The sequence below is a fragment of the Cherax quadricarinatus genome, chromosome 9 (assembly GCF_038502225.1).
Source record: "Cherax quadricarinatus isolate ZL_2023a chromosome 9, ASM3850222v1, whole genome shotgun sequence".
Lineage (NCBI taxonomy): Eukaryota > Metazoa > Arthropoda > Malacostraca > Decapoda > Parastacidae > Cherax > Cherax quadricarinatus.
The window spans coordinates 10,437,724-10,459,990 of record NC_091300.1 but is presented as its reverse complement, the minus strand read 5'-3'; the positions used below and the strand labels follow the sequence as shown (position 1 = coordinate 10,459,990).

Below are 22,267 nucleotides of genomic sequence, written 5' to 3'. Positions count from 1 at the left end.
TTGGCGGTTGGGAATTCGCGAATGTGTGAAGCCCGTGAAAGTTGAAAACGTGAATGTTGAGGGAGACCTGTACTCTACTGTAGATTTTATTAATAAATATTTTTTAAAGATTTACAGTACAATCTCTACAGTATGACCAGTAGGTTGTTGACTGCTGTCCAAGTTGCATAACAGATTAAGTTGTGGATCAATAATAGCATAAATACTATACACATATAAATATGAGAGCCTTATAATTACCCAGTTGTAATGATAAGACCAAAACTAATATAACAAAACAGCAATAGGTGCAACAGACTTAAGATTAAAACTATAAATTGTACATCATAAGTTTTTTATGCTTACTGAACTACAGCAGAATGATATATAATAGTACAACATGAGGATGTGGTGTAGAGGATGAATATTGTACAGTATATACAGTGGACCCCTGCTTTACGATCACCTCCCAATGCGACCAATTATGTAAGTGTATTTATGTAAGTGCGTTTGTACATGTATGTTTGGGGGTCTGAAATGGACTAATCTAATTCACAATATTCCTTATGGGAACAAATTCGTTCAGTACTGGCACTTGAACATACTTCTGGAATGAAATAATATCGTAAACCGGGGGTCCACTGTACTTTGTTTTTGGTATGCCAGCATCTGAGGGATTGCATTAGCACCTTTTCACTGGATTTTCACACCTACCTAAGAGAGCATTCTTACTACTTTTTCTTGTCTGTTGTGTCATCTGTCACTACAAATGGTCTTTAAGTACAATACTTTATATACCTTAGATGAGAACATAAGAACGTAACAATGGAGGAACACTGTAGTAGGCCTACTGGCTCATACTTAGCAGGTTCGTCACTAATGACTGATCCTAGTCAGGAAAACAATTTATTTATGCAAAAGATTTCAGGTAGCTGTGGGCTGTGTATAACCATTATGTCAATGACCATCTGTTGTTTGATTTGATCTGTCTGTTGGTGTTGAAGAGGTGTAAAGTGTTTGTCAATGAATGGTTTCTGTCTACCTTGGTTTGGAAAAATGTATTAGTGCTTGCTTTCTGATTGTGGATATATATTTCTTTAGCTTTTCAATAATTATATTATTTAATTTGATATTTCTTACAATTATTAACGAAGTGATCTTTAAATATTTTTTTTAACTTTTGTGTATGTTAAAAACACACAATCCAAATGAAAATTAAACAATAATTTTGACAAAATAAAAAAGTTCTATATTACTATAGTATTTTGAACTGACCTTCCTGGGCTCGGGTTGAACTAGCCGCTTTACTCTCAAGGTGATGCTATTACTGTCACCATTAATGTTGTTTGTAGAGAATAACTTTGCTGCTTGCTGCCCAGAGTTCAGATATGTCCCATTAACAGCTAAGAGTATGTCATTCTTTCTAAGGCCTGCTGCATGAGCTGGAGAATTTTGCTGGACTGACTCAACCATCTGTAGTGATAATAAAAATAGAGGCAGCTGAAATACCTTACATATTATAACTAGACCAGTACTCATCTCTGACTGTATAATACAGTGGTACCCCGAGTTTCATACAGCTCCCAACTCGAACAATTATGTAAGTATATTATTGCAAGTGCTTTTGTAAGTGTATTTTTGGGAGTCTGAAACGGACTAATCTAATTTACATTATTCCTTATGGACACAAATTCGTTCAGTAACAGCGCTTGAACAGCCTTCTGGAACAAATTATGGCCAAAACTTGGGGTACCACTGTATAAAAATGAAGAGGAAACACTTTCACCATCACTCATCACTGTCTTGTCCAAAGCATTCTGATGTCACAGTGAAGATGGCCTACACTCCTTCAGAGTGTAGGCACCCTACTTCCCACTTTCAGAACTCACTAACTGGTTTCCCTAGATGTATTCATAAAAGCTACCTTGCTCACACTCCAACAGCATGTCAAATCACAAAAACCATTTGCTCCAATCACTCATATTTAACACATTCACACAAATAACTCAGGAGCTACATGTCTTATCAGTTCCTTAGCCTCACTTATAAACTTAAATCATGAGACTTCCTCTACAAAATCAAATACAGTGGAACCTCAATATTCATACGTCCCTATATTCGTACAACTTGATATTCGCCCAACTTTTTCAAGAAAAATTTGACTCAGTACTTGGAGGTTGCCCTGATATTCAACCTAAACAAAATGGTCCATCTCGACAAAGTATGACAAAAACAAAGCATCGTGCACGTGGTCTCTTGTCAGCTTTTGTTCATTAAGCATCGATTGTACAAGCTCCGTGAAACTTTTTGGTAAGTACTTCATTGTTATTTTGTGGTGTTTTTTAAATATTTTCATTGAAAATAAGTAATCATGGCCCCCCCCAAAAATAACAGTGATCCAAATAAGCCTAAAAGGAAAGCAGTGAGAACAACAATTAAAGTAGAAAAAGAACTCCTGTGAAGTGGGAAAGTGGAACACGTGTGTCAGACCTGGCCACTCAATATGGTACGGTGAAATCCATCACATCATCCATACTGAAAAATGAAAAAGCAATAAAAGGGGCTGATGTGGTGAAAGGAGTGAAAATTCTTGAGGTGAAAAGGTTAGATAACAAGAAATGGAAAAACTTTTACACAAATAACCCGCACATAAAAGAGAGAAGCTTACGGCGACGTTTCGGTCCGACTTAGACCATTTACAGAGTCACACTAACCAGAAGTGGAGCAGGACGGCTATATATAGGCAGGAAGAGGTGGTGGTAGTAGTAGTAGTACAAGAATGGTATATAATACCGACAAGATGAAATTAAGACATGCACAACACCAGGGCATCTGTAGTAGTAGTAGGTGGTGGTAGTAGTAGTAGTAGTAGTAGTAGTAGCAGTAGTAGTAGTAGTAGTAGTAGTAGTAGTAGTAGTAGTAGTAGTAGTAGTAGTAGTAGTAGTAGTAGTAGTAGTAGTAGTAGTAGTAGTAGTAGTAGTAGTAGTAGTAGTAGTAGTAGTAGTAGTAGTAGTAGTAGTAGTAGTAGTAGTAGTAGTAGTAGTAGTAGTAGTAGTAGTAGTAGTAGTAGTAGTAGTAGTAGTAGTAGTAGTAGTAGTAGTAGTAGTAGTAGTAGTAGTAGTAGTAGTAGTAGTAGTAGTAGTACGAGCCAGTCAAATACAAAGGAAGGGGAGCACTGCAAGGGAACTAGATGCCCACAGAGGGAGAGCAAGTGCACAGAGGTGCACGAAAGGGGAAGTGGTGAAATAAATGAAGAAGGAACAGAAACACGAGACAGAAGAGAGAAAGACAACCCAGAGGAGAAAAAGGAAAGAGGAAAGGGGAAGAGGGAGAAGAAGAAAAAGAAAAAGAAAAAATGAGGAGTCAGGTTAAGTCATGGGTGTTCTGAAGTTTGGAGCATTTTACAATGTAGTGGGAGAGGAAGGCATCTACAGAGACGAAGCCAGGGCTAAGATTCATACAAGGAAAGTTGTGTTTTAGAGAGGATTCAACTAGACGGCGACTGTTAGAATTGTAAGTAGGGAAGACAGTTTTAGCAGAAGACCAGTCAATAGGATGGCTATGATCTCTGACGTGACAGAAAAGAGCATTGTTAGTGTCGGCAAGCCTAACACTATTTTTGTGCTCCCTAAGTCTGTCAGAAAGAGATCGACCAGTTTCTCTGAAGTATTGAAGAGGACAGGAGGAGCAAGAAATACAGTAGACATCAGGAACATCTGTAGAGGGAGGAGAGGTATGAACGAGATTAGTGCGAAGAGTGTTAGTCTGGCGGAAGGTAAGCTTGATGTCTAAGGGACGGAGAGAATTGTTGAGATTAGAAAGACCGGAAATGTAGGGAAGGCAGAGGATAGAAGAGTTCCCAGGAGTAGAGAGTTTGGGAGAGAAGAAATTACGTTTAGCACGTGAGAGGGCAGAGTCTATGAAATAGGAAGGGTAGCCAAGACAGGAAAATGAATTATGAACAATGGAAATTTCTGCTGGAAGGAACTGAGGATCACAGATACAGAGGGCACGGAGAAAGAGGGAGATAAGAACACTTTTCTTGACAGGGGAAGCATGATAGGAAAAGTAGTGAATGTACATGCCACTGTGCATAGGTTTTCGGTAAACGGAAAAGGAAAAACCTGTATCTGAGCGGTGGACATGGACATCAAGGAAAGGAAGCAAGGAATTAGATTCCCATTCAGCTTTAAACTTAATGGAAGGGGCAAAATTATTAAGAGCTTCAAGAAAAGGTTGGAAGAGACTGGAGTCATGAGGCCACAGAGCAAAGATGTCATCCACATAGCGGAGCCAGAGTGAAGGTTGCACATCGAGGGTAGGAAGAAGAACAGTCTCGAAGTATTCCATGAAAAGATTAGCAAGGACAGGAGAGCCCATAGCCCTGGCTTCGTCTCTGTAGATGCCTTCCTCTCCCACTACATTGTAAAATGCTCCAAACTTCAGAACACCCGTGACTTAACCTGACTCCTCATTTTTTCTTTTTCTTTTTCTTCTTCTCCCTCTTCCCCTTTCCTCTTTCCTTTTTCTCCTCTGGGTTGTCTTTCTCTCTTCTGTCTCGTGTTTCTGTTCCTTCTTCATTTGTTTCACCACTTCCCCTTTCACGCACCTCTGTGCGCTTGCTCTCCCTCTGTGGGCACCTAGCTCCCTTGCAGTGCTCCACTTGCTTTGTATTTGACTGGCTCGTCCTCCTTATTCCCCACTTCTACCACTACCACTACTACTACCTCTTCTACTACTACTACTACTACTACTACTACTACTGATGAAATTAAGACACATGTGCGGCATCTGGGTGTCTTTTTTGTGGACGTTTCGCCATCCAGTGGCTGGCTGGATGGCAAAACGTCTACGATAGAGATGCCCGGGTGTTGTGCATGTGTCTTAATTTCATCTTGTCGGTATTATATACCATTCTTGTATTACTACTACTACTACTACTACTACCACCTCTTCCTGCCTATATATAGCCGTCCTGCTCCACTTCTGGTTAGTGTGACTTTGTAAATGGTCCACGTCGGACCGAAACGTCGTCGTAAGCTTATCTCTTTTATGTGCGGGTTATTTATGTATCGTTCCAGTCACGGTATTGTGCCTTTTTTTGTTATTTTTGGAAAAACTTTTGTTAGTGTGGATTAATGAAAAATAATTGGCCAGTGACAGTGTTTCTGCAACAAAAATTTGTGAAAAAGCAAAGCAGTTATATAGGTGAGACTCCCTGGGAAACAATGCTGAAAGTGATGAATGTAAGGAAAGTAGGGGGCTGGTTTCATAGGTTTAAAAAGAGGAGTGGGATTCACAGTGTAGTAAGACATCTCTCCATCTTCCTCTTAGGCCATCAGCACTCCTCAGTAAAGGAGAAGTGCAGTTAAATTTTCATTTATTTTATGTATTTATTGTTTCTATAGTTTTCATGTATGATTTTATGCATGCAAATATTATTACACAAGGAAGGGAGTATGGAAGAAGTGAATATTTTAAGATATTTGGGAGTTGACTTGTCAGCTGATGGGTTTATGAAAGCTAAGGTTAAGCATAGAATTCATAAAGGAAAAAAGGTGAGTGGTGCATTGAGGTATCTGTGGAGACAAAGAATGTTAGCCATGGCAGCAAAGACAGGAATGTACAAGAGTATAGTGGTACCAACACTCTTATATGAAAGTGAAGCATGGGTTGTAAATGCTGCAGCGAGGAGGCAGCTGGAGGCAGTGGAGATGTTGTGTATAAGGGCAATGTGTGGTGTAAATATCATGCAGGGAATTCATAGTGTGGAAATTAGGAGGAGGTGTGGAGTTACTAAAAGTATTAGTCAGAGGGCTGAAGAGAGGCTGTTGAGATGGTTTAGTCATATAGAGAGAATGGAACAAAATAGAATGATTTGGAGAGTGGATAAGTCTTTAGGGGATGGAAGGCGGGGTAGGGGTTGTTCTAGAAAAGGTTGGAGGGAGGGATAAAAGAGGTTTTGTGGGCGAGGGGCTTGGACTTCCAGCAAGTGTGCGTGAGCGTGTTAGATAGGAGTGAATGGAGACGAATGGTATTTGGGACCCAACGAGCTGTTGGAGTGTGAGCAGGGTAATATTTAGTGAAGGGATTCAGGGAAACTGGTTATTTTTATATAGCCAGACTTGAGTCCTGGAAATGGGAAGTATAACACCTGCACTTTAAAGGAGGGGTTTGGGATACTGGCAGTTTGGAAGGATATGTTATGTATCTTTATACGTATATGCTTCTAAACTGTTGTATTCTGAGCACCTCTGCAAAAACAGTGATTACGTGTGAAGTGAAAGTGTTGAATGATGATGAAAGTATTTTCTTTTTTGGGGATTTTCTTTCTTTTTTGGGTCACCCTGCCTTGGTGGGAGACAGCCGACTTGTTAAAAAAAAAAAACATGCATGTACATATATATCAAATGTAAATGATATACCATAAAGACAGACAGACACAGACATACAAATGTGTGTACACACATCCCTCACCTGTGTGCCCTCATCTGCATTGCGCAATAAAATACCGGCTGATGATCCTTGGGGGCGCTTGAGGATTATGTCTTGTATGACCCACAGCCCAGATGGTTTCTCTATAGCACACACAATAGGAACTTCACTCAGTATCACAGTACAGTACATTACCTCTCCAACTAGGACAGCCTGCAAGATGATTATTTTCATCAACAGCCAGAATAGAAAGATATTCCAACATTAATAAAAAACTTAGAAACTATCACCATACAGTTGATCACCATTAGTTTTGCTCAACTGGGGCAGAAAGTGCTCTAAACTTTTGGTGAATCTGAACTATGCTGACAAATAAACACTGCGAAAACCAAAAAAATCAAACTGGAAACTTTAATTTATAAATCGCAACGATCCCCAAAAATTGGTACGCACTCAATGTCATTTGTCCTTATCCTCCTGCAAAATATATGCTTGATCTATGAATAGGAACATGGAGCAACTGAATCAGTGGAGTGTATGAACATTATGCAACTGGGATGATTGATGCAGAATCTTTATTGATGGAAATAGTATCTGTACTCATATCCTAGTCACCTACTGCAGATGCTACACCATGCTCAATGATGTAGCATCTGCAGGGCTGACTGCATAATCTTTAAAGACAGGAACAGTATCAGTGCTCCTAATAAGGTTACCATCCTTTATATCTATCACAGGTGTTGGTGCTGCATTATGTTTAGGTACAGGTACAGATTTCCTGAATAATGGCAACAGTATGATTTGCTTCATAAAGTTACTGTATGCCTAAGTTTCACCAGTGAATCCATTTCATAGTCATGGTCATACCACAGAGATTTTCCTTAACTGGGTCATCATCTGGATCTCCAGTCTCTTCATTCACCTTCAGCATGCATGACTGCTTCAAGAGCATCTGTATTATGTACAGTCACTGCAGTTTATATCTTCCTCAGTACACCAGGAACAATTTCAGAAAAATATTTGGCAAATGACAATCATTTAAACTTCAACTTTCTCTGCTTCAAAACAGAAGCCTATAAAATCACACTCGCTTCTTGAACCATCACTGATGAACACACTTGCAGGTCTAATCTTATGACAAGTAGTCATGAGCATAGTTTGAGTTACCCCATTCCATGATTCTATAGCATTATTGATTACATAATTTATGGTGTAGTCTCTCTGAAATTTTTCCATTTTTTTATATTGTAAGAAGGCCTGCATGACTTCACAGTGATCGTTATACAGCTACAAGCAAAGTTCTGGCTAATGTGCATGGATTAGTATTTTAATGCATGAAATGGCTAATTCTGTGTCAGTCAAATATTTTACAATAATTTGACTTATTTGACTTGATCAATCTCATGTTAAGCAGCTTAGGTACCATATACAGACAATCCACAATAAAAATAATGCTTATGCCATAAATAATTTGAAGTACCATGCATACTCACTAAGGTGGTGTTTACAATAACACATTTTAGTGTATCATAGGTAGTAGGTTGGTAGACAGCAACGAGTCAGGGAGGTACTACCGTCCTGCCAAGTGAGTGTAAAACAAAAGCCTGTCATTGTTTTACATGATGGTAGGATTGCTGGTGTCTTTTTTCTGTCTTATAAACATGCAAGATTTCAGGTACGTCTTGCTACCTCTACTTACACTTAGGTCACACTACACATACATGTACAAGCAAATATATACACACACTCCTCTGGGTTTTCTGCTATTTTCTTTTTAGTTCTTGTTCTTGTTTATTTCCTCTTATCTCCATGGGGAAGTGGAACAGAATTCTTCCTCCGTAAGCCATGCGTGTTGTATGAGGAGACTAAAATGCCGGGGGCCAGGGGCTAGTAACCCCTTCTCTTGTATAAATTACTAAATTTAACCCTTTGACTGTCGCGGTCGTATATGTACGTCATAGGAGATACCGTGTTTGACATATCTATACGCATAAATTCTAGCGGCTTCAAATCAAGCAGGAGAAAGCTGGTAGGCCCACATGTGAGAGAATGGGTCTCCATGGTCAGTGTGCACCATATAAAAAAAATCGGGGAGCCAGTGGTGCATTGTGGGAATACCATTTCAGTCGTCCTTTTTCAGCATGTCTAGCAGTAAGAAATATGTGACTTCCCTGCAAATCTGGGACTCTTCTCTTCCCAAGTGATGCTCTAACACAGATGGAAGTGTCAATGAAGATCAATTTCATGATTTCGAGGAGTTTGAGACCAAAAGCAATGGAGGAGGTGGAGGAGGAGGAGGAGGAAGAGGAGGAGGAGGAAGAGGAGGAGGAGGAAGAGGAGGAGGAAGAAGAGGAGGAGGAAGAAGAGGAGGAGGAAGAAGAGGAGGAAGAAGAGGAGGAGGAAGGAAGGAGGAAGAGGAAGGAAGGAGGGAGGAGGAGGGAGGAGGAGGAAGGAGGGAGGAGGAAGAAGGAGGGAGGAGGAAGAAGGAGGGAGGAGGTGGGAGGGAGGAGGAGGAAGGAGGGAGGGAGGAGGAAGGAGGAGGTGGAAGGAGGAGGAAGAAGAAGAAGAAGAAGAATAAGAAGAATAAGAAGAATAAGAAGAATAAGAAGAATAAGAATAAGAATAATAATAATAATAATAATAATACCTAATACCTAATAATAATAATATGTAATAATATGTTCCCTTGAGGCATGAAAACAGTTCACCCCATGACAGTGACAAGATAAGGGGAGATAACATCTGATAAGAGCTGACCTTTGATGAGCGTAAACGAGGGTGGAGGGAGGGGGGCAGCTGTCCATCTGTCAAGAGCCAGGAGGAGGAGGAGGAGGAGGAGGAGAAGGAGAAGAAGGAGAAGAAGGAGAAGAAGGAGAAGAAGGAGGAGAAGGAGAAGGAGGAGAAGGAGGAGAAGGAGGAGAAGGAGGAGAAGGAGGAGGAGGAGGAGAAGGAGGAGGAGGAGGAGGAGGAGGAGAAGATGACGACGAACAAACATTTGTCTGTCTGTCTATTTGTCTGTCTGCCAAACTCCCTGTCTATCCGTCTAGCTCTGTCTCAGAGAGAGCCACAAGACTGTGTCATCATCACGTTTACTCACATCTTCAAGCAGAGTATAGCACTTTGTCTGGATTTTTTGGGTTATCCTAGGTAATTTACACTATGTATAGTTGTATTTATGTGTACCTGTGAGACAGAGATAGACAGAGAGAGAGAAAGAGAGACAAATTGAAAGAGATAGAATGAGGGAGAAAGATAATTAGATAGAATGGAGGGGGAAGCAGCATCCGACCCCATTGTTTTGACAGGCGGTAGGGGGAGTGAGTAATGAGACAATATGTCATTTTGACAGCTGCCGACTCCTGACTCAAAACAATTATAAGCCACACACTCACACACAAGACAAGCTTGCTGAAGGGTGATAATAGGAGTTTTATGAAAGTATCTAGTGACTATATATGTGTATATATATTATAGAAACCAGAAGCAAGAAGGGAAGGCAGGAATGAAGGAAGGACTAGATGAAAGGAAGGAAAAAAGTAATGAAGGACAGATGAAGGAATGTAGGAAGAGAGGTGGAATGCCCTCCAGGTAGGAAAGGAATGAAGGAAATTAGGAAGGAAGGAATGATGACACACGACCATTTACCTAGGATAACTACATAACACAACTGCCTGCTAATACTTTGAAGAAAACTGCTCAGAGGAGGTGTTTTGTCTTTGCACATAAAAAAAAACTTCAACAAAAATGCGCACACTGATTTTATGTGTGAGGAGTGTAAAACACCACTGTGTATGACACCATGTTTTATGTGTGAGTGTAAAACACCACTGTGTATGAGACCATGTTTTATGTGTGAGGAGTGTAAAACACCACTGTGTATGACACCATGTTTTATGTGTGAGTGTAAAACACCACTGTGTATGAGACCATGTTTTATGTGTGAGGAGTGTAAAACACCACTGTGTATGACACCATGTTTTATGTGTGAGGAGTGTAAAACACCACTGTGTATGACACCATGTTTTATGTGTAAGAGTGTAAAACACCATTGTGTATGACACCATGTTTCAAAGAGTTCCACAAGCTGCAGAACTTCTAGGAATATATTCAGTGACTGTAGATTGGTATATATATTATAGAACAATAGTAATAAACAATTTTTTGTATTGTTTGCTTTTGTAAACAAGTTTTGTAAACAATATATTGATAATTATGTTTGTGTGCTTATTGTGTTGTATACAACGAGTGTATATATGTACATTGCACCTTACTTTGGTCTCACAGGCCACATAAGTTATGTGAAAAAATAAAATAGTGAAAAAAACAACAAACCTTCAAATACAAGTAAACTAAAGTTTACCGGGTGAGTGGCAGTCGCCGCTGTTGCCATACGCGGCTCATTTTCTGCAAACTTCATGCCTCTATATCTCGGTAAGTACTGATGGGAAATTTTTTTTTTTGGGACTAAAACAATCAGAAAAATAATCTTAACATTTTCATAAGAAAAAATAATTTTTTTTTTTTTCGAATATTTTGCGACACCAGGAGACACTTCAGGATTGGGCCCTTCGACAGTCAAAGGGTTAAAGAGAGAAACTTTCCTTTTTTCTTTATGGGCCACCCTGCCTTGGTGGGATATGGCCGGTTTGTTGAAAAAAAAAATATATATACAGTGGACCCTCGAGTTTCGGCAGCATCGACTTTCGTGAAATTCGACTTTCGGCAAGTTTTTTGGGCAAAATTTGGCCTCGAGTTTTGTGATTAGACTTGTCATTCAGCAACCGTCTGGTACCCGTCCACTCGTCACAGCACACACCAAGCCAGTCTCCCACGCCATTCACGCTCAGTGTGCCATTGTTTACCAACACGTGGCCATCACCCCGCGGGTTCATATGAAATAATCCATTGTTTTTTGTGATTGCAACTGATAATAAGTCACCATGAGCCCAAGGAAAGCTCGTGCAAGGAAACTGCTGCAATGGATGAGGAAGAGAGATGGAGGAAGGTGCCTTCTTCAAAGATTAAGGACATTTGTGCAAAGTGGACTAAAGTGCAAACATTTATGGATGAACTTCACCCTAACAAAGCTGTTGCAGGCTGTATTGGCAACATGTACAATGACAGTGTTGTGTCCCACTTCAGACAAATCTTAAAGTTCTTTCAACACACCAGCCGTATCCCACCGAGGCGGGGTTGCCCAAAAGGAAAAACAAAAGTTTCTCCTTTCACATTTAGTAATATATACAGGAGAAGGGGTTACTAGCCCCTTGCTCCTGGCATTTTAGTCGCCTCTGACAACACGCATAGCTTACGGAGGAAGAATTCTGTTCCACTTCCCCATGGAGATAAGAGGAAATAAACAAGAACAAGAACTAGTAAGAAAATAGAAGAAAACCCAGAGGGGTGTGTATATATATGCTTGTACATGTATGTGTAGTGTGACCTAAGTGTAAGTAGAAGTAGCAAGACGTACCTGAAATCTTGCATGTTTATGAGACAGAAAAATGGACACCAACAATCCTACCATCATGTAAAACAATTACAGGCTTCCGTTTTACACTCACTTGGCAGGACGGTAGTACCTCCCTGGGCGGTTGCTGTCTACCAACCTACTACCTAGGATATATATATATATACAGTGGACCCCCGCATAGCGACCTTAATCCGTGCAAGAGGGCTGGCTGTTATGCGAAATGTTCGCTATGCGAATGAATTTTCCCCATAAGAAATAATGGAAATCAAATTAATCCGTGCAAGACACCCAAAAGTATGAAAAAAAAATTTTTACCACATGAAATATACATTTTCCTACACACAAAGAGAAGGATACATGCACAATAATAGAGTAGTACATGCTCAATATATATTGTGCATGTACTACTCTACTAAATGAAGAATAAATGACACTTACCTTTATTGAAGATGCAGCAATGACTGATGAGACACTGTGTCCTGGGAGTGCCTTTTCCTCCTGAGTACTGTAGGTCCTGTTTGGTATTTTCTTCCAGAACAGGCCTTATCACACTGTGTATGCCACTACGATTCTTAAATCTCTCAAACCAACCTTTGCTGGCTCTAAATTCACCAATATGAGCACTAGTTCCAGGCATTTTCCCTGTTCACCTGGGTGTTAGTCAACTGGTGTGGGTTGCATCCTGGGAGACAAGATTAAGGACTCCAATGGAAATAAGTTAGACAGTCTTCGATGACACTGACTTTCTTGGGTTATCCTGGGTAGCTAACCCTCTGGGGTTAATTGTTTCTTGGTATTCTCAATAAGCCACACCAACAACGGTGGTACAGCAGCAGCAGCAGCTGACGGTGGTACAGCAGCAACAGACGATGCTACAGCAGCAACAGACGATGCTACAGCAGCAGCAGACGATGCTACAGCAGCAACTGACGATGTTACAGCAGCAGCAGACGATGCTACAGCAGCAGCAGCAGCAGACGATGCTACAGCAGCAGCAGACGATGCTACAGCAGCAGCAGACGATGCTACAGCAGCAGCAGACGGTACTACAGCAGCAGCAGCAGCTGACGGTGGTACAGCAGCAGCAGCTGACAGTGCAGCAGCAGCTGACGGTGGTACAGCAGCAGCAGCAGCTGTACCACCAATAGTAGCAATGGTTGATTGGGGTTTATTATACAACCTGGCCAGCTCGGAGACACGCACTCCACTTTCATACTTATCAATGATCTTTTTCTTCATCTCCATAGTAATTCTCACCCTTATTGCTGTAGGGTTGGCACTAGAAGCTTTCTTGGGGCCCATGGTCACTTATTTTCCAGAAAAAAATCACCAAAAACACTGTAATAATACAAAATGTTCCGATTGTATGCTTGGATGTTACCGCGGAGGCTGGCTGGTAAACAATGCCACCCGCGGAACATGTGAGCGTGGCTCAGGCCGCACATTGGACGCGTCTCGGACGAAGGCCGCTGAGCGGGTTTTTGTCCACTATGCGGGGCAAAATTTTAGCGAACAAAGCGTCCGCTATGCGGATTGTCCGCTATGCAAGGCGTCCGTTATGCGGGGGTCCACTGTATATATATATATGGGCTAGTAACCCCTTTTCCTGTAAAGATTACTAAAAAGAATAAGAAGAAGAAAATTGTCAAAGTGGGAAGTCTGAATGTGCGTGGATGTTATGCAAATGATAAGAAAGAGATGATTGTGGATGTTATGAATGAGAAGAAACTGGATGTCCTGGCTTTAAGTGAAACAAAGCTGAAGGGGGTGGGAGAGTTTCAATGGAGAGGAATAAATGGGATTAGGTCAGGGGTTTCAAATAGAGTTAGAGCTAAAGAAGGAGTAGCAATAATGTTGAAGGATGAGCTATGGCAGGAAAAGAGGGACTACAAATGTATAAATTCAAGGATTATGTGGAGTAAAATAAAGATTGGATGTGAAAAGTGGGTTATAGTAAGCGTGTATGCACCTGGAGAAGAGAGAAGTGTAGAGGAGAGAGAGAGATTCTGGGAAATGTTGAGTGAATGCGTGGGGAGTTTTGAATCAAGTGTGAGAGTAATGGTGGTTGGGGATTTCAATGCTAAAGTGGGTAAAAATGTTATGGAGGGAGTAGTAGGTAATTTTGGGGTGCCAGGGGTAAATGTAAATAGGGAGCCTTTAATTGAGCTATGTGTAGAAAGAAATTTGGTAATAAGTAATACATATTTTATGAAAAAGAGGATAAATAAATATACAAGGTATGATGTAGCACGTAATGAAAGTAGTTTGTTAGATTATGTATTGGTGGATAAAAGGTTGATGGGTAGGCTCCAGGATGTACATGTTTATAGAGGGGCAACTGATATATCGGATCATTATTTAGTTGTAGCTACAGTTAGAGTAAGAGGTAGATGGGAAAAGAGGAAGGTGGCAACAACAAGTAAGAGGGAGGTGAAAGTGTATAAACTAAGGGAGGAGGAAGTTCGGGCGAGATATAAGCGACTATTGGCAGAAAGGTGGGCTAGTGCAAAGATGAGTAGTGGGGGGGTTGAAGAGGGTTGGAATAGTTTTAAAAATGCAGTATTAGAATGTGGGGCAGAAGTTTGTGGTTATAGGAGGGTGGGGGCAGGAGGAAAGAGGAGTGATTGGTGGAATGATGAAGTAAAGGGTGTGATAAAAGAGAAAAAGGTAGCTTACGAGAGGTTTTTACAAAGCAGAAGTGTTATAAGAAGAGCAGAGTATATGGAGAGTAAAAGAAAGGTGAAGAGAGTGGTGAGAGAGTGCAAAAGGAGAGCAGATGAAAGAGTGGGAGAGGCACTGTCAAGAAATTTTAATGAAAATAAGAAAAAATTTTGGAGTGAGTTAAACAAGTTAAGAAAGCCTAGGGAAAGTATGGATTTGTCAGTTAAAAACAGAGTAGGGGAGTTAGTAGATGGGGAGAGGGAGGTATTAGGTAGATGGCGAGAATATTTTGAGGAACTTTTAAATGTTAAGGAAGAAAGGGAGGCGGTAATTTCATGCACTGGCCAGGGAGGTATACCATCTTTTAGGAGTGAAGAAGAGCAGAATGTAAGTGTGGTGGAGGTACGTGAGGCATTACGTAGAATGAAAGGGGGTAAAGCAGCTGGAACTGATGGGATCATGACAGAAATGTTAAAAGCAGGGGGGGATATAGTGTTGGAGTGGTTGGTACTTTTGTTTAATAAATGTATGAAAGAGGGGAAGGTACCTAGGGATTGGCGGAGAGCATGTATAGTCCCTTTATATAAAGGGAAAGGGGACAAAAGAGATTGTAAAAATTATAGAGGAATAAGTTTACTGAGTATACCAGGAAAAGTATACAGTAGGGTTATAATTGAAAGAATTAGAGGTAAGACAGAATGTAGAATTGCGGACGAGCAAGGAGGCTTCAGAGTGGGTAGGGGATGTGTAGATCAAGTGTTTACATTGAAACATATATGTGAACAGTATTTAGATAAAGGTAGGGAAGTTTTTATTGCATTTATGGATTTAGAAAAGGCATATGATAGAGTGGATAGAGGAGCAATGTGGCAGATGTTGCAAGTACAGTGGACCCCCGCTTAACGAACACCTCCAAATGCGACCAATTATGTAAGTGTATTTATGTAAGTGCGTTTGTACATGTATGTTTGGGGGTCTGAAATGGACTAATCTACTTCACAATATTCCTTATGGGAAAAAATTCGGTCAGTACTGGCACCTGAACATACTACTGGAATGAAAAAAGTTCGTTAACCGGGGGTCCACTGTATATGGAATAGGTGGTAAGTTACTAAATGCTGTAAAGAGCTTTTATGAGGATAGTGAGGCTCAGGTTAGGGTGTGTAGAAAAGAGGGAGAATACTTCCCGGTAAAAGTAGGTCTTAGACAGGGATGTGTAATGTCACCATGGTTGTTTAATATATTTATAGATGGGGTTGTAAAAGAAGTAAATGCTAGGGTGTTCGGGAGAGGGGTGGGATTAAATTATGGGGAATCAAATTCAAAATGGGAATTGACACAGTTACTTTTTGCTGATGATACTGTGCTTATGGGAGATTCTAAAGAAAAATTGCAAAGGTTAGTGGATGAGTTTGAGAATGTGTGTAAAGGTAGAAAGTTGAAAGTGAACATAGAAAAGAGTAAGGTGATGAGGGTATCAAATGATTTAGATAAAGAAAAATTGGATATCAAATTGGGGAGGAGGAGTATGGAAGAAGTGAATGTTTTCAGATACTTGGGAGTTGACGTGTCGGCGGATGGATTTATGAAGGATGAGGTTAATCATAGAATTGATGAGGGAAAAAAGGTGAGTGGTGCGTTGAGGTATATGTGGAGTCAAAAAACGTTATCTATGGAGGCAAAGAAGGGAATGTATGAAAGTATAGTAGTACCAACACTCTTATATGGATGTGAAGCTTGGGTGGTAAATGCAGCAGCGAGGAGACGGTTGGAGGCAGTGGAGATGTCCTGTCTAAGGGCAATGTGTGGTGTAAATATTATGCAGAAAATTCGGAGTGTGGAAATTAGGAGAAGGTGTGGAGTTAATAAAAGCATTAGTCAGAGGGCAGAAGAGGGGTTGTTGAGGTGGTTTGGTCATTTAGAGAGAATGGATCAAAGTAGAATGACATGGAAAGCATATAAATCTATAGGGGAAGGAAAGAGGGGTAGGGGTCGTCCTCGAAAGGGTTGGAAAGAGGGGGTAAAGGAGGTTTTGTGGGTGAGGGGCTTGGACTTCCAGCAAGCGTGCATGAGCGTGTTAGATAGGAGTGAATGGAGACGAATGATACTTGGGACCTGACGATCTGTTGGAGTGTGAGCAGGGTAATATTTAGTGAAGGGATTCAGGGAAACCGGTTATTTTCATATAGTCGGACTTGAGTCCTGGAAATGGGAAGTACAATGCCTGCACTTTAAAGGAGGGGTTTGGGATATTGGCAGTTTGGAGGGATATGTTGTGTATCTCTATACGTATATGCTTCTAAACTGTTATATTCTGAGCACCTCTGCAAAAGCAGTGATAATGTGTGAGTGTGGTGAAAGTGTTGAATGATGATGAAAGTATTTTCTTTTTGGGGATTTTCTTTCTTTTTTGGGTCACCCTGCCTCGGTGGGAGACGACCGACTTGTTGAAAAAAAAAAAAAAAAATAAATATATATATATATATATATATATATATATATATATATATATATATATATATATATATATATATATATATATATATATATATATATATATATGTATATATATGTATATATATATATATATATATATATATATATATATATATATATATATATATATATATATATATATATATATATATATATATATATATGCATGCAATAAGATCACAGTAAACAGGTGATTTCAAAATATGCAAAACAACCACTCTGAAAGAATAGAGAAATTCCAAGCGCTTTCGTGACTACTCACATTATCAAGGAACTATGATAGTTCCTTGATAATGTGAGTAGTCACGAAAGCGCTTGGAATTTCTCTATTCTTTCTGAGTGGTTGTTTTGCGCATATATATATATATATATATATATATATATATATATATATATATATATATATATATATATATATATATATATATACAATTAAACACTTGTTCAGGTTTCAGTCCTTCACTGTCTATGTACTCCTTGATTTCCTGCACATATTTTTCAGCCGCTTTGTGGTCCGAACTGGCAGCCTCACCATGCCTTATCACACTATGTATGCCACTACGCTTCTTAAATCTCTCAAACCAACCTTTGCTGGCCTTAAATTCACTCACATCATCACTAGTTGCAGGCATTTTTTTAATTAAATCCTGATGCAACTTCCTAGCCTTTTCACATATGATCGCTTGAGAGATGCTATCTCCTGCTATCTGTTTTTCGTTTATCCATACCAATAACAGTCTCTCAACATCTTCTATCACTTGCAATCTCAGTTTTGAAAACATAGTTGCACCTTTGGCAAGAACAGCTTCCTCGATTGCCATTTTCTTGGCCACAATAGTAGCGATGGTTGATTGGGGTTTTGTGTACAGCCTGGCCAGCTCGGAGACATGCACTCCACTTTCATACTTAGCAATGATCTCTTTCTTCATATCCATAGTAATTCTCACCCTTTTTGCTGTAGGGTTGGCACTAGAAGCTTTCTTGGGGCCCATGGTGACTTATTTTGCAGGTGCAATCACTAAGAAGGCTGTGATAATATGAATTGTTCCGATTGTATGCTTGGAAGCGACCGCGGTGGCTGGCTGGCTTGTAAACACTGGCCAGAAGTGGACGCGTCTCAGACGAAACGAATAGTGTTGGTCGAGTTTATTAGCGCTAATAGAGGCAAAATTTTTGCGATAAAATGTATCTCTAGTCAGATTTATCATTAATCGATGCCATCGCTGGTCGAGGGTCCACGGTATAATGAAAGGTGATAATTATTCAAAAAACCTAGTACAGTGGACCCCCGGTTAACGATATTTTTTCACTCCAGAAGTATGTTCAGGTGCCAGTACTGACCGAATTTGTTCCCATAAGAAATATTGTGAAGTAGATTAGTCCATTTCAGACCCCCAAACATACACGTACAAACGCACTTACATAAATACACTTACATAATTGGTCACATTCGGAGGTAATCGTTATCCGGGGGTCCACTGTACTGTAATACATGCTAAACCTGATGATTTCAGAGGGGGTGGTTACAGCCCTTCACATTTTAACAGGTCTAAGAAACAACTGTGGGATAAAGGAGCTTGATACAGAGGCTCGTGTGTCTGTAATTAACCAAAGAATGTAATAGTGATATTTAATAGCTTAAAAGGACTTACTCATTCCTCAGTCCATGAGATGTATATAGGAAAGTACAGTAAGGTAGAAAAACTAACAACATTATGTGCACCCATTTTTCAAAAGATGGTTAACCCTTTCAGGGTCTACAGGTCCTCTCCCAGACTTGTTCTCAGGGTCAAGAAATTTTCAAAAAAAAAAAAAAAAAAATAATTTTTTCTTATGAAAAGATAGTTTTTTTTTCTAAACATTATAGGTTAAAAATTTTTTTGCCATCAATACTTACTGAACGATATAAAATGTTTATTACTATTTTTCTATATTTTATATGCACATATACAGTTGTATTAGGAAGTGATCACCATGCTTCAGACGAGAAGGTAGTTGTTGATAATTTAGTTGGCGGTTTTCTATTGCAGGTGTTGTTCCTTGGTACTATGACAGACAAACAAAATTCGCCATATGGTGGTTTGTTTTTGGTCCTCATTTTATACATATTTTAAGCATTGAGCATGGAAATGTCCAGAAGATGGAAAGAGAGTTTTATGTACCACTTATAACTCTTCCGAACACAATCAGCAAACCCAATCTGCATGTCACATTTGTCCACTGAATGCATACTGAAGGTGTAATCAATCACAGTTGCAGGTTTTAGAATGGGTTCATTGGTCTCTCTATTCTGCCTGCCAGTGTTTGTCATTTTGTTAGGGTGAACTGATGACAACAGTGTGACATCTCTTCTGTCATGCCACCGAAATGCCATGATGTCATTGGCAGCAAACGCTTGCACCTCACCTCTACGAGTGCCAGCGTCAAACCTGGGCATATGCTTATGAGTTGCACGCACTGTGCCACACACATCTGTCATGTTCACTCACAAAAAATCACTGAGTGAGGGGATTGTGTACCAGTTATCAGTATATAATATATGCCCCTTACCAAGATATGGTTCCATCATTGTTCTAACCACATCACCAGAGATGCCCAATAACTTCCTGGTATTTTGCAATGTATAACTTCCAGTGTACACAATAATATCCAATACAAGACCACTGTAGCAGTCACAAAGCACAAATAACTTCATACCAAAGCATTTCCTCTTGCTTGGTATATACTGCTTGAATGAGAGTCTTCCTTTGAACAGGATCAAAGACTTATCAATAACAAGCTTCCTGAAGGGATAAAAATACATATTGAATTTCTGTTTCAGATACACAAACACATTCCTAATCTTATATAACCTGTCGTTTCTGTCAGGCCTGGTTTTGTCTGAGAAGTGTAGCATACGTAATAGTAGCACAAATCGATTCACTCGCATTATATCACTGAATCTTGGGGTTGCAATCAGGCAGTCTGTTGACCAGTATGATTTGACACTGTGCTTATACACATGTGGCATAAGCATTATTGTGGCAAAGAAAAGATACATCTCAGCCACAGTTGTCTCCTTCCACTGGTGTAGGTGTGATTTTGGTGAAAGTATTGTGTTTGCCATGGTGTAATCGAAGTATGTGTTGCTTTCCCTGACAATAATTTCCATCAGGGGTTCATCAAAGAATAACTCGAAACATTCCAGTTCAGTGGCATTGTTCCCAAGTTTACAAGATGGCCTTATTCCACTTTGACTTTCATCAAACTGATGGGGATTGGGAACAAAATTGCCAGCTTCCTGCCAATCCCAGGTGCAGTCTGCTGGTGGGTACTGGATATTGACAGGTGGTTGTGGTTGTGAAGTTTGTGGTTGTGGAGGCTGGTGTGGTGGGTGGGTGGGGGATGGTGGCCTTTGTTGTAGATCAGCTGAGGCATTGGCATGGGTGGCAGCATGGCCCACTGCTGGCGCCTCACGGCCAGCACCACCACTACCACCACCATGCACATTTTCCATCCCAATTGCAACACTATCATCTTCATTTTCACTATCTGTTCCTGTTGTACATGGGATGTACTCCGAGATGTACTCCTTCCCTTTGGAACAGCATATGGCACACTACCAGAGCGCATATACTGTCATAAAAACTGAAGCTTCACTGGAGAATATTCCACATCACTATCACTACTGAAACTGTTTTCAAGAGCTTGTAGTTCATATTCACTATCACTATCATCACCAATGCTCACATCTGAGTCTGGGATATGGGAAAATAGGAGTTTCCTCTTTCGTCTGGTACAACTGAATGTGAACAAGAAGGCCCAGCAGCAGAGGTGGAAGGCTGAGGGTCGTCTGGGTTTTCCTCACTATTACCGGTATTATGGTCATTAGTTTTGGTCATAACCTCATCAAAACCTTAAAACTCATCTTCACTGGCACTTCCATCTGTATTAGAACTGTCACTGGGGAACAAAAGTGTCCCAATTCGCCGAGGAGTGAGGAGTTTCTTACCGCGAGGCATGGTGAGCAAGGTGTACTAAAATGGCATTCCCACAATGTGCCACTGGGTCCCAGAATTTTTTTCTACCATGCACACTGACCACGCACACCCATTCTCTCACATCTAGGCCTACCAGCCTTTTCCTGCTTGATTTGAAGGCGCTAGAATTTATGCATACTAGTACGTCAATAACCTTGGCACGTAAGCCATACTAGGACGTTGGAAACCCTGAAAGGGTTAAGCATAGAACTTATTCTTCAGTACTTTAAAGAGCTTGACACTGTTGCAATGCTCCCTGGACTCTCTCAAAATATATTCGAGAAATCATTTAAGGATGAAATCCTTAGTAATCAAAGTAGTTTTAATTGTCTTGTGATGAGCCTGCAAGTTTTTATACCCATGACTGCCTATGAAATAACACTCTTACCAATGCTAAGAGTTATAATTATGAGTGCTAATTAGAACAAAATAATTGTCAAATTTCCTTTGAATTCTTTCACACCAGCCACTGTTTCTTCATGATGGCAAATGATAAACACATGCACAATTGAGACATTTACCAAATGAGATATTTTGCCACTGGTGGCTTTTTCAATCAAAAAAATAAAATTTTGTCAATGGACCTGAGGATGCTGTTAGTTAGCCATGGGCTATTTACTTTAGTGTGGCCCATTTAGTTTTCAAGGTCAATGTTTTTTGTCTCTTCAGCATTATGTATACAGTGCTAGTCATGGCATTATGCCGCCCCTCCCCCACACACGTACCAAAACACAAACACATACCATGCGTCCTTTATGCTTAATCACGTCCCTCAGCCATGTAGAAGATTCTCACACAAATTCTTGAGGGTTTGGGGAGGTATATTACTCCATGCCTCATGTAGAGCAGCCTCAGGCCACAGGATGGAACTGATATCCTTGTCCAGTAAACTTCGTTTCACTATTGACCAGAGGTTCTCAATAGGGTTTAGGTCTGGGGAATTGCCTGGCCAGTCATTAAAGAACCTCACTTCACAGTCCTTAAGCCACTGAACTACACATTTGGCAGTATGACATGGTGCACCATCCTGCATAAAAACTGTAGCCCCACACTTGTCAAATGCCTCAGGTAAATTGTCACACAATAACTCCAGGTAATTATACTGGTTCATATACTGGTTTTTGGGAAACACAATGAGTTCACCAACACTTTAAGGTGTCCCTGTAACTCGATCGCTAGCGCACTAAGCTCACACACTGAGGTC

General features: G+C 40.3%; 2 protein-coding genes across 6 annotated transcripts in view; one reads left to right on the top strand and one right to left on the bottom strand.

The window, feature by feature from the left end:
* The window catches only part of Pdzd8 (PDZ domain containing 8), a 138,441-nt gene that overhangs the window by 70,632 nt on the left and 45,542 nt on the right, over positions 1-22,267 (bottom strand). For all 5 annotated transcript variants that reach the window (XM_053773036.2, XM_053773037.2, XM_053773039.2 and 2 more), the window contains exons 7-8: positions 6,457-6,627; positions 1,255-1,452 (exon numbers count right to left, since the gene is read on the bottom strand). In XM_053773036.2, the coding sequence (XP_053629011.1) occupies positions 1,255-1,452; positions 6,457-6,627 (369 nt within the window). The remainder of the gene's footprint in view (positions 1-1,254; positions 1,453-6,456; positions 6,628-22,267) is intronic.
* The window catches only part of Ppt2 (palmitoyl-protein thioesterase 2), a 529,716-nt gene that overhangs the window by 472,483 nt on the left and 34,966 nt on the right, over positions 1-22,267 (top strand). The gene's annotated exons all lie outside the window — the stretch shown is intronic.